Source organism: Equus quagga, chromosome 8 (genome assembly GCF_021613505.1).
Source record: "Equus quagga isolate Etosha38 chromosome 8, UCLA_HA_Equagga_1.0, whole genome shotgun sequence".
NCBI lineage: Eukaryota > Metazoa > Chordata > Mammalia > Perissodactyla > Equidae > Equus > Equus quagga.
This window is the reverse complement of record NC_060274.1, coordinates 113,053,621-113,067,592: the sequence shown is the minus strand read 5'-3', so window position 1 is coordinate 113,067,592 and position 13,972 is coordinate 113,053,621. Positions and strand designations below refer to the sequence as shown.

The window sequence follows — 13,972 nt, the reverse complement described above, 5'->3', positions numbered from 1 at the left end:
AGAGGAGGATTGGCAGTAGTTAGCTCAGGGCTAATCTTCCTCCAAAAAAAAAAAAAAAAAAAAGGAGAATCAACCAATCAGGAGAAGGGTGATGGTCAGGATGATGGCTGAGCATCTGAGTGCATCAGTAGGACCAATGTTGCCAGATAAGTCTACAGAAACCAACAATGACTTGGTGTTAGTTTACATTTTAGATTGAAAACTGTCTGCCTCTCTCTCAGGTTACAATCCCATGGGGATCCTCCATGTTTATATTTACATTTCATGTTTACATAGGCTGAGCTCTATGGTTACATAATCAGAGAAAGAAATCCCACAATCAATTCCAGACCTCTTCAGACACGACCTTTCGTAAATAGCTAGAGCTAGGTTTGCAGTCAAATCCAGAGGTATTTATGAATAAATACTGACCCCCAGTGTCTAGGTGCGGGAATAGAGATTAAATAAAGATTAAAAAATAAAATACCGACTCCTGAGAGAGAACCTGGAATTCCAGCTATAAATAACGTCCCCTGCAATCCAATTCAGAATCCTGGAGTGCTTCAGAAATAAAAATACTGACCAGCTAACCTATGGTTACTGGTTGCCTGGAGAACGGTAACGAATGTTCTATAGAACAAGTGTCAGAATGGATTCAGCGGCCTCAATCATGGGTGCATAACTATGTGATGGCCTTTGTCCCCTCTGCTCCAAAGTCCAGGTTAAACTACTCCAAAGAGTCTTCTCACTAAAAGGGTGAATGTCACGCAATTAATTTGACTAATACAAACTCTAGCTCTGTCTGATTCCCCGTCCAGGTCAACATTACATCAAATGAAGTTTCCTCTCAAGTGGTGGGCAGATGTTCTTTTTTCTTTCTCTTTTTCTGCTAAAGATTTTCCCTGAGCTAACATCTGTGCCAATCTTCCTCTATTTTGTATGTGGGTTGCCGCCACAGCATGCCCGCCGATGAGTGATGTAGGTCCCTACCCAGGAACCGAAACTGGGCTGCCAAAGTGGAGCATGCCAAACTTAACAACCAGGACAAAGGGCTGGCCCCTGGAAATTCCCTTTTCAATAGCTGTGTGTCAGGGGTGAATTCACGAGAAATTCTTCAGGCAACTCTCTGCAGCAAAAAAAATTCCTTTAGCTGGAGTAGCGTCATTGTAAGAAACTGACCATTTAACATCTTGGCCCACAATTGCTGCAGCTGCTATCAGATAGCAACTATTTTCTACAGACACCTGGCTCTTTGGAGACACGCTTATGTCACATTCTGGGTTACGGTGAAGTTTTTAAAAACTTGGCTTTGCAGAGAATTAACAGGTTGAGCATGAAGCTGTCTTGAAAAGGTAGAGCTTCCTTCATGAAAATAGGATCTTTTTCATCAACCTTATTGTTTTTGCTGAGAAAGAGTCACCCTGAGCTAACATTCATGCCAATCTTCCCTATTTTTTAGTATGCAGGCCACCAGCAAAGCATGGCTGCTAACAGAGCGGTGTAGATCTGTGCCCGGGAACTCAACCTAAGCTGCTGAAGCAGAGCACCCTGAACTTAACCACTAGGCCACTGGGCCTGGCCCCATTCACCTTGTTTTTAAAGTGAGAATAGACTTCAGGCTTCAGTAGCCAACCACAACATAAAATGCAAATCTTTAATAATAGAATCCATTTGACTTCTGTTTGGGGCAATAAGAAGGAGTCATTACGGGCCATGGACCCTTAGCAGTCTTAGAAGGGATGCAAGGAGGAGCAGTAGAAACCCTGACTGCTTTGGAATCACATGGATTCAAGCTGGGCTATAACACTGAACTCAGTGACACAAGTGACACTTGTGAGGTGGCTGCTGCAGGGAGGTAAAATTCAAGGAAACAGAAGCCCAGAGATTTAAGTTTAGGAGCCAAATGGTGGCATGAAGGGATACCACTGTAGGGCACTAAGGAGATAGAAGGTTTTGCAGCAGGAGAAAGACATTCCGTTACTATTTGTTCAACTACAAGGCGATGGCAATCATAATCCTGTTTCTGATTTGTTGTATCAGCAGACAAGCTAATTGTTGGTCTGATGCATAACTGTAGCCCCAAACATAATAGAGATAAAATGAATGCATAATTTGTTTCTTGACAATACAGAATTAAGAAGTTTTTCCCTTACCTAACAAGGACTGAGATTTCAAGAACAAAAACATAGAAACCAGGCACGCTTATCCAGTCATTGCATATAGTGAAACACGTTCTAGTGACTTTACTTAAAACAAGGTTGTTTTAGTTGTCAGTTTTTTTCTTGTCACTTTATTTTTCCTGGTTTTACTTTGAAAAATTTCAAACCTACAGAGAAGCGGAAAGAATAGTGCAATAGGACATTATAAACCCTTTTCTCAATTCATCAACTGTAACATTTACTATACTTGCTTTTTTTCTGTCTCTAAATACGTAGGAGGAAGTGGAGGATGGAGCACTTCTTAAAAAGAGGTTGACTAACCAGAAAAATTCTTTTTTCCTTTTTTTTTAAAGGGCTCCATATTTAAGCTTCTGAAAACTTAAGAGTCTGAACAGAAATAGAGAGTTGATGCTAACATACAAAAAAAAATCACTCAAGGGAGGTTAGTGTTGGCTAAACCATTTGAATGCGAGTGGCAGATATCGTGACACCTCACTCTTAAATTCTTCAGCCCCCAAAATTTTCTTTATGACTTTTAATTAAAATATCCAATTAACGTTCAAATGTTGGAGCCCTAACCCCCAGTGTCATCGCATCTGGAGGTGGAGCCTTTGGGAGGTAGATTTATATGAGGTCAGGAGTGTGGCTTCCCCAGATGAGACTATTAGTGCCCTTATAAGAACACCGCTCATCTCTCCATCATGTGAGGATACAGCAAGAAGGCGTCTATCTCAAAACCAGGAAGAGGGTCCTTACCCTGGGCCAAATCTGCCAGCACCCTGATCTTACACTTTCCAGCCTCCAGAACTCCCAGAAATTATTGTTTAAGCCCCCCAGTCCGTGATATTTTATTCCCACAACCTGTTATCTATTACCATCTGTTATCTATTACCATCATTCTTTTATTTAATCTTAAATTGTCCCAAATTTAGCACTTCAAGCCAATTTTTGTATCCCATCAGTCTTGGGTATTTTCTTCTTTTCTGACTCAGGCTATTCCAAGCTTATTTTATACTTTATCTGCCCCAAACCTGGAATCAAACATTTCCCCAAACATCCTTGGTTATATGGAATAGTATTTAGAAACCAAGATCAAGGGAACTAGGTGTGCTCATTTTTACTAAGTTGTTGCTTCTAGGCCCTTTGAGAGGACAGAGCTGGGGACAGGGGTGAGGGCGGGGAGAGAGAGAGAGGAAAATACACATACACACGTTCATACAAATATCTCCCGTTCAAAAGCAATAGCACAGAGTTATTAGTCATTGTCCTGCAAAAGTCACACATAACCGACTAACGCCTCTAGACAGGAACCAGGGGTAACACATACTATCTATAAGTCAAGATTTGAATTGGAAGTTTGGCAATGGCTGCCATTTGGTTTCTCTAGAGTATCATACAAATATCTCCAGTTCAAAACCAGTAACAGTGTTCTTCATCTTCCTCCATTTTGTATCTCCCTTTCCCCACAGTGAGTGACCTAATTTAACCACCACCAATAAACTTGCTCATTTTTTAATCCTCCAAAACCATTTCAGAATTATTAAATATCTCAGGAAAACCTTGATCTTTAAAAACTTGAATTTAACATCAGAGTCACCAAAACATCCCATATCATCCTGCAGAGGTCACACATAACAGGCTAACAGGCCTCATTATCAGCAACCAAAAATAATAGACTATATACAAGTCAGGACTCGAATGAGCAACGGCTGCCCAGTGGTTTCTCTAGAGCACCAGAAAGGACAAAATTCAGAACCGATTACTGACAGCTTCCATTTTAACTGACTGGAAACTATTTAAGCTGTTTTCCTTTTCAAAATCTATCCTGTTTGATGTTTGTCATTTGTTTCAAAATAATCCAGTGAGACAGGAGGAAGAGAGAGAGGTAGTAACTGTGACAGTGGCCATAAGTTAATGAGGTGGCAGATGGGTGATGGGACTATGAGAGTTCTCTGTGCTATTTATACACTATGCTTTTGTGCATGTTTAAAGTTTTTTATAATAAAATGATTTCTTAAAATATATTCCCGTCAAATCAGAGTTAAGTGTAAGCTTAAATGACCAGCCCCAACCTAAATAAAACGCAAATAAGATGTGGCTTTATTATTGGTACACAGCAAGTGATGAGGACACTCTAGCTTATCTTTAAAAATTGTCTAAGGAACTTACAATTTTTTGGCAACTTAAGGTCCCAGTGTCTTAAAGGCTAGACTAGATATCTAGATTATCCTCCAATAAACAAAACTTTACTAATCGTGGAAAAAGAGTGACTTAAATTCTGCAGATAATTTTGCCAAACAACTTTGTCATTAGAGGGAGATTGAATGATAAAATAGTCTTATATTTTGGACATTTCATATTCCCCTTGGGATCGGTGGTTTACATTCTCACAGTCCAATGTGAAAACCCTCAGGCTACAGTGTAACACGGCATCTGCCACAGCCAGATCCGGCGTGAGGCAAGGCATGATTTAACACAATGAATGGTGCTACATAGGTGAGCCAAAAACTTGCAAAATCCAATTAAGCAAAAGACAGAAACAGGAAACACGATGAGGATCTGTGATGTTGAAGCAATTGTGGTGTGTTTCTGAGGGAAGAAGGACTTACAAAAGGCTTTCCAGGTAAGAGGGAAGCTGAACTTGAAAAGAGATTTGTCACTTAGAAAAGCACAAAAATGAATTAGAAATGATCTCTGAATTCTAAAGAATATTATTTGGTTAAGCAATGGGACTACAAAGAATGGCTACAGAAGAGAAACCAGACATTGGTCAGAAACATAAAGCATCCACATTTCATGTCTTTATGCACCAAACATGTGGCCAGTTGTGAGCAAACCACTTTCATCTCTTCTTTTCAGCCATTTTCATCAGCCAGTGCTCTAAGAGTCCTGAATTAAAGATTAAATGGAGGCCAAGTTGTAGCAAGGCTTTTAGAATTAGTTTCCTTCTAATGTCAGTTTTACTATAAAACGGATACAAATAAACTAATCCACCAATGGAAAAATCATTAAAAAATGGTAAGTATTTGTAACAGCTATTATAGCTGCAAATTTTTTACATGACTTTATTGCTGAAATATATGTTACTTGCTTTGAAATAAGGCAATAAATAGCCTAAAGAAATGATGACTTACATACCTACAGCATCTAAAGATATACTGTGGAAAACAGTATCATTAAGCAATCAACTCTGTCCATGGCCTACCCCAGCTACGTTATGCTACATACTATAATCTTCTGCCCTCAGCTGATGAACAACAAATGTACGTGACAAGCCCCAATATACCATTTCCCCTGCTCATGGGAATAAAATTACACCCACTATACGCTACTTTCCCCCTGACCCCGACCTTCAATTTATTGAGAATTAGGAGTGTCCATGTGTTGGAGGAAGTGCAACTCTTTCAGTGTTACAGGAAGTTACGAGCTAAAGACTACTTCAGAGGCCCTTACTTAGTACTTATCAGTCATATGGAGATGCTTTGGTCATATCATTTTCGACCACAGAATTTTATTTTTAAACCAGTTTTAAGTACCCAAAGATTAAAGTTCAAAAACCAAAAATGAAACAAAAAAGAACAGCTATAATTGTCTATATGCTGCTAATTCTAGCAGCCCAAGAGGAATTCCACCAAATGTCAAACGAAGGATATCTCTGGACTAGAGACAAGGCAAAGGGTCTGCTGTCTGCTGTTGGCTGTCTTGGATGAACCCATCTGTGACTTTCCCATTTAATGGGCCTCTGGTCTTAACTATCGAGGTATCCCTTTTCCTAGAGGAAAAGACTAGTAATAAATACTTAAGTATAGTGTATTATCTAATATCCTTTCCTATTATCCCAGTAAGTCTTAGTAAATATAAAGGTGAACCACTTATTAGATTAAGTGGTACCTGTCAATGATGACTTGATAATAATTTATTGAGTGACATATACCTTAAAATTTACCTCCACTTGTTACTCTCCCATCTCAGAAACTGATGACACTGACTAAGCCCCACTGGTTACTAATTTGAATTAGTGGCTAATTCAAACAGGGCTAGCAGGAGAGCTAACTCATAAGGCTTATGACATAAACACTCGGGCATCCTAAAGCCTTTATCTGAGCCAACATAAGTTATCTAGTTACCTATATACACTCTACCCCACAGCCTAGCTCTGGAAAAAAAACAGGAAAAAAGAGAGAGAGAGATCGAGAGAGAGAGAGAGAGAGAGAGATCAGTATGCTGAACACACTGCATGCTACTCCTTTTGGAGCTTTTCCAAGCCAGCACTTGGGAAAGACTTTATTTTTCAGCTCGTTTCACTTTTCCTTGATCCTCCACTTTCTTAATGGCTGCTTGGATAGCTTCTTGGTCACCCAGGAACTGATGAGGCCCAACAGCACGCAGGTTCTCATCCAGCTCCAGGAGAATGGGGACTCCAGTCGGAAGGGTAATGTTGATAATGTCTTCGTCTGAGATCCCTGTAGATTGAGAGGAAGGAATAAGGCTTTAAAGACAAGCAAGGAGGAAGTTCTGTTCAGTCGTTTAACTGCACATTTACTTAGTCCCATGGTAACTGCATGTCAGCAGAGATGGTGACAGATTCCAGCTAAAGTTCCTGGAAGCCAAGAACTCCCCAGAAGTTAAAAAAAAAAGCTAAGACAGAAATTCACATCACACCAAATCTTAGTAAATACCTTTTGGGGCAACCTGTTCTTAGCTGTTTCCTATATAAATTTTAAAGGAATGAAAACTATTCTCTCCATGACCACATTTGTGTTACGTGTTTTCCACAGGAATCAATCTTGAAGACTCTGAAAGTGAACCAGGAGAGTTTTCTGTCTTTTTCCTTTTATATGTCGTCCCCAGGCTGGCTAAAATTAATCTCTGAATCTAGTTCAATTGATCAGAATGTGGTCGGTTTCCCAACACTGAGTGTGGAATGCCCTGGGCTGGATCCAGTCGAGGAGGAACACACCCCTTGATGCTTAGGGAGCACAATCAAGGGGAATCAGGAACAGATTATAAGACAGGCCTTGTAAAGAGGCCTCATTCTCCTGGTCCCTTAACACCCCAACTGCTAGGAGAGGAACATATGTGTAATGCACAAGCCTCATTCAATCCTTTTTTAAATAAGGTAAATTACAGGTAGTTCAACTTTGACCAGAAGAGTTGTAGTTGTAGTAAGGGTGGTACTAGCAGTGGTAGTGATAATATTTTTACTATTGTGGACTGCTTTTAACAATAAACAGCTAACATGTACTAAGAATATTCTATACACCAGGTACTCTTCTGAGCACTTTATATGTATTAACTTATTTAATCATCGCTACAATCCTATGAGGACATGAGCTATTACTCTTCCACGTAACAAGTTCTGGCACAGAGAGGTTAAGCAAACAACTCAAGATCACACAGATAGTATATAGCAGAGCCTGAATTTAAACCCAGGTATCGGTAACTATCGTATGACGTAATGCCTTTCAAGTTTCTCTGAGTTCAAAATGGGCAAAGAGAAGGGAGGAGAAAAGAGATTGAAAGGCAACTGAAACTATTCAGATTATCTACTTTAAAAACACAGCTTTATTACATAGACTTCTAAATTCTAAACATATGCCTCTGTTCTATATTGATAGTAAGGACCTGGGTGGAGCAAGTTCCAAGGAGAGTGCAAGGGTTCATCTTCACTTGGGAGGTGATGATGGCAGAATAAGTTGTTAGCAGTTAGTTATCAATGCACTTTGTCATTTTAATTAACTAATGGTCATAACTATGAGTGCCAGCCAAAAGTCACAGAATCACAGCACTGGATCCCAACCACTGGTGCAGTTCTTTATTAGAATTTCATTTCTAGGCCCAGAAGAGCTACCTAAGAACCCATATGCACAAACTGTACGTTCTCAAGCAGCTATGAAACAATGGAAAGAATCCCAACTTGCAAGTCAGGGTCTCTTCCAAGTACACTGCCCATCTCCTCCTCTGCCAGTCCCCCTCAATATACTAACTAGAGAACTTTCTTTAGGCAAGAAACTTCTCTGGGCCTCCAATTCCTCTGTCAAATTAAACACACACACACACACACACATTCTTCCTCTATCACCAACACAAAGGGTCTGGGGTAGGAGGAATGCACTTAAAAGAGAACATACATGAAAAAGCATAGCACAATAAGTGTTTCTTCTTCACTACCAGGAATTTTCTTCTAGGTAGAAGATTTAAAGGGCAGGCTACTAAAACACTACTTTGCCCTGCCAAGCCCCCAACCCCACATTGCAACTCTACACAAGATTACCATCCCAAACTAAAGCTGGCAAGAACAGATAAATCCAGACCAGACAGCCAGCTGTTTAGCTGGGAGATGACTGCTTTGAATTCTAAGAGCCCTGTGGCTCCATCAGGTCAGATCTGACAGCTGGATGCACAGCAGCTGCCACACGCATCCCTTGGAGACAGCAGAAGCAGAATTCAACGGCACGTGGTTTAGAGCCAGGTGACCACTGAGGCTGTGGAACCCAGTACTTCTCACCCCTAATCCAGGGAAGCTCTGAAGGCCCTCTTCGGAGGACCCTTCAGGCCTAACTCACTCAACTAACCAGTAACTCAGGGCCTATTATATCCCTCTTGGGAAGGACATTTGTGACCCTGGCCAGGATTTTACTTCCATTGAACTATTTCTTCATTTATAAAATGAGGGAGGATAGTCTCTTCTAGTACCACAGTTCCTTTATTTTATTCTGAATGGTTAAGAAAAGTAGAGGCACTCTAGAGGCATGAGAAAAGTGGGGACACTGACTGTTTACATTCATCTATCATGTAAGGACCATGTTTTATCTGTCCCCAGAGTCTGTAAGCACATTGCTTATTGAATTGGAGAAAAAGATGGATTTTATAGATTTCTCCAATTAATCTAAATTTTCACTGCAAAAATCAACTTGTTAGAAGACAACTATTTAGCAAAAATGACCGTGTTTGACTAACGTTGACCAGGAGAAATAGAAACTATGAGTGTACACATCTATCAGCATCTCAGATTCACTGCTTATAGACTGTGTGCCTTTACAACGTTACCAACTCTTAACCTTTGCAAATGTTTCTGGACCTAAGACTTTATTTTAAAATGGCTAAACATTCCACTTTTATTCAACATTGTACTGGAGGTTCTAGCCAGGGCAACTAGGCCAAAAACAAAAGAAGTAAAAGGGATCCAGATCGGAAAGGAAGAAGAAAAACTATCTCTATTTTCAGATGACACAATCCCACTAAAAACTATTAGAACTAATAGATGAGTTCAACAAAGTTGCAGGATACAAGATCAATCTACAAAAATCAATTGTACTTCTTTACAGTAGTGATGAGCAAAACAAAAATGAAAATAAGAAAACAATTCCATTTATGATAGCAACAAAAAGAATAATATACTCAAGAATAAATTTAACCAAAGTACAAAACTTATACTCTGAACACTACAAAACATTGTTGAAAGAAATTAAAGAACTAAATATATGGAAAGATATCCCATGATCATGGATTGGAAGATTTAGTATTATTAAGATGTCAATATTGCCCTAATTAACAGAGATTCACCACAATCTCCATCAAAATCTCAGCTGACTTTTTTTGCAGAAATTGACAAACTGGTCTTAAAATTCATACAGAAATTCAAGGCACTCAGAACAGCCAAAATAATCTTGGGAAAAAAAAAGAACAAAGTTGAGAGACTCACATTTCCTGATTTCAAAACTTGCTATAAAGCTATAGTAATCAAGATAGTGTGGGGGCCGGCTTGGTGGCACTGTGGTTAAGTTCGTGTGCTCCACTTCGGCGGCTTGGAGTTCACCGGTTCAGATCCCAGGCACAGGCCTATGCACCGCTTATCAAGCCATGCGGTGGCAGACATCCTACATATAAAGTAGAGGAAGATGGGCATGGATGTTAGCTCAGGGCCAATCTTCCTCAGCAAAAAAAAAAAAAAAAAAAAAAGGAAGATTGGCAGAAGATGTTAGCTCAAGGCTAATCTTCCTCAAAAAAGAAAAATAAAAGATAGTGTGGTACTTGTATGTAGTATGAGTTACTTATATAAGGATGGCCATATAGATCAATGGAATAGAACAGAGAGTTCAAAATAAACCCTCATGTTTTTGATCAATTGATTTTTAGCAAGTGTGTTAAGATAATCAAATGAAGAAAGAATAAACTTTTCAATAAATGGTGCTAGGACAACTGTATATTCACATGCAAAAGAATGAGGTTAGATCCCTACCTTATACCTTATATAAAAATTAACTCAAAATGAAGCAAAGACTTAGATTTAAGAGCCAAAACTATAAAACTCTTAGAACACATAGAAGTAAAATCTTCACGACCTTGAATTAGGGAATGGTTTCTTACATATGACACCAAAAACACAAGCAATAAAAGAAAAAACATTGATAAACTGGGCATATAAAAATTTTAAACATTTGTGCTTCAAAGGACACCATCAAGAAAGTGCAATGAAACCCACAGAATAGAAGGAAATTTTTGCAACTCATGTGTCTGATAAAGGACGTGTATCTAGAGTATACAGAGAAGTATTATACTTCAATAATAAAAAGACAGATAACTAAATTAAAAAATGGGCAAAAGACCTGAATATTTTTCCAAAACCTTATACAAATGGCCAGTAAGAACATGAAAAGGTGTTCAACATCATTAGTCATCAGGGAAACGCAAATCAAAACCACAATGAGATACCACTTCATACCCCCTAGGATGGCTACAATAAAAAAGTCAGGTTATAAACAAGTGTTGGTGAGGATAGAGAGAAACTGGAATCCTAATACACTGTAAAATTAAGAGTATAAAATGCTGTGAACTCTTTGGAAAACAGTCTGTCAATTCCTCAAATAGTTAAGCATAGAGTTAACATGTGACCCAACAATTTCATTCCTAGGTATATACTCAGGAGAAAGATGCCCACGCAAAAACTTGTACATGAATCTCCACAGCAGCATTATTCATAATAGCCAAAGAGTGAAATGCCCATTAACTGATGAATGGATAAATTAAATCTGGTATATCCAAACAATGGAATATTATTTGGTAATAAAAAGGAATGAAGTGCTGATACATGCTAACCATTGATGAACCTTGAAAACATGTTAAGTGAAAGAAGCCAGTCACAAAGGACTCCCTGTTGTATGATTCCATTTATATGAAATGTCCAGAACAGGCAAATTCATAGTGACATAGATAGATTAGCAGTTGGCCAGGCCTAGAGGTAATGGGGGGACTGGGAAGTGAAAACTAGGTATAGGTTGTCTTTTGAGGGTAATGACAATGTTCTAAAATTGACTGTGGTGATGAAAGGATGGTGAATATACTAAAAGCCACTGAACTGTACATTTTAAATGAGTGAAGTGCATGGTATGTGAATTATACCTCAATAAAGCTATTTTAAAAAGCGGTCAACAGATTCAGAGAAGTTAAATAAAACTGTGCAAGTCACAAGACTGTTAAGGTAGTAAAACTGGACCTGTTTTTTTTTTTCATTCCCAAATCCCAGGACTTCAACTCTGGTCATCTGACTCGTCTATGGCTATTTCCATCACAGCATAAGAAGAGAGGAGAATGCTTGTGTGCATGCACTGCCCCGGGTACTAAATGGACACCAGCACCCAGTGTTCTCATGTTTTCAGGACTAGTAAAGGGCATGCACAGATTTGTCAGACCCCCTTGAAAGAGCTAACATACTGGGATCACGATGGGCAAGGTTTAGGAGTTGTAGTCTGTGACCTCAGAAAAAGAGTGCTAGGTCTTTGGCGAGAGGCTGGCGGCACACATGGGACTCACTCGTTTAACCATGGCCTCAGGTCTAACAGGTCCTCTCTTTCACAGCACCAGTCTCAAGTGCATGCCTATGGCTTAGATAACAACCCACTTTTGTGTGGGACCCAACCAAAGAGCCAAATAAACAAAGGCCACAAGAATGACAATATTTCACTGATGAGGGAAGGAGAGCTCAACAAAAATAGAAACATTTCCAATAACTAAATAAAAGTTGACATTCTACTTTAATGACTACTCAAGCCATTCACACACACAGCAGACTAATTACTTACAAATATTTAAAATACTTAGACTGGTTAATAATCAGTCAATAAGACTTAAAGCAACTGAAATTTTAAAATAGCAAACCAGGAAAAAACACAGGGAAGCCATTACCCATTACTCAATTTTGGCATTAGCCACATTCTCTGTCCTAAGAAAGTTAAGCAAACAGAACTCCTAAGGCTAGAATAATGCTTCTGCACTGGATTAACCAAACTGAATCAATACTACATTATGTAATATCATATTACAAACTCATTAACTGGAACATCATGTGAAAGGTAAAACAAGTGACCAGATATCACATCCCCTGTCGGATAACTGGCTTCGATTTTTTACAGCATCCAAGAATGTTCTGAAGGAAACATCACAGAGTGCCCACTCTGCAACTACCCCTCTCCATCACTCCCCCTCTGCAGCCACTCCTCCATGAGTCCCCAGTCATTGTCTTGAATTCTTGAATCTTCACATAGGAGCATCTAGGAGGCAACTGTAATCAATTTAAATGACGGGGATATTTCCAGCAAGAAATAAGGAAAGTTTGGGGGTAAGTCAAAGGGGTAACTCAGGGCCAATATGGGGAGAAATTCAAACAACTTTATCTTCTGCATGCAGGACTAGCTTCAAAAAGTCAAATCTGTACCTACAAGCCCCATCCCCCAAGTCACTGTAGCAGGAACAGGAACCAGTTATTGAGATCACTGTACATACACTACAGCACTCACACTCCGCCTTCTGTTAGAGGTGGCTGTGCACATGCTTGCCTCTCCCACCGGGATTACAAGCTTCGGAAAACAGGGACCATGTTTTATCTGTCCCTGTATCACTCATGCTCTTAGAACAGTGCCTTACCCACCGCAAGAATTTAGTAAGTGTTTGTTCAACTGAAAGGAACACTATTATGCATTGGCTGCTACGGTCCAGAAATTATTTAGCTATACGATCCACTATTACAACTGTATGTATTATATGGATCTACTTCTTACACATAAATAAAGGCTATAAGGAATGAAACATTAAAATTAAAAATTAAACATTAAAAATTCTAATGCATAAAGCCCATACATGAAAGCAATTTGAGGACTTTGTCAGAGACAGTAGTGGCCGAATTTCAGAAAGGGATCAAAATGGAGACAGAAGCTCCTTGAAAGTAAGGACTTGGTATGCCCAACTGTAGGCACTACTATATCCTTATACCAAGAACAGTGCCTGATTTAATGAACGCTTGGCACATGGCTGAAATGAATAAATCTGAACTCTCTGGGTTTTCAAATTATATCTAGTCTTTTACTGTTGAAGCCTTGATTAAAGATTGTGATCCTTTTATTACCTTACCAAGAAAAAAAGAAAAGCTTGAATAAAAGGTTGTCTGCATGTAGGGCTAACGAAATAAACAATTCAAATTAAATTTATCTCATATATATTTTCTTTGTTTTTCTCCAAAGTGTTTGCTCCCAAACACTTTTTGAATATCAGGAAATAGCAGAGAAGATGTTCAGGGAGACAGATTTGTTGCAGGACAAGAGGACAATCCCCCAATTCTATAAAGCATATTTTGGGGGATTAGAACAAGAGGAAAATAGCTTCGATCAACCATTCCACCATGAGTTACCAGCCATGTCCCACTTCCCTTTCCCAGTCAAGACAGTCACAATTCAAACCCCACTGCTGGGTGATCTGTGCTGAGTTCTGTCTTCTTCTACTGCCAGAATAAGAGCTGACACAAAAGGTTCCGAATTGCATAGATGATCCACCTGTTTTTA

General features: G+C 39.2%; 1 protein-coding gene across 1 annotated transcript in view; it reads right to left on the bottom strand.

Moving 5' to 3' along the window:
* Positions 1–4,215: 4,215 nt before the first annotated feature.
* BPGM (bisphosphoglycerate mutase) overlaps positions 4,216–13,972 on the bottom strand; it is a 30,132-nt gene continuing 20,375 nt past the window's right edge. The window contains exon 3 of the mRNA XM_046670579.1: positions 4,216–6,601. Coding sequence (XP_046526535.1) covers positions 6,423–6,601 — 179 coding nt within the window. The 3' untranslated portion in view covers positions 4,216–6,422. The remainder of the gene's footprint in view (positions 6,602–13,972) is intronic.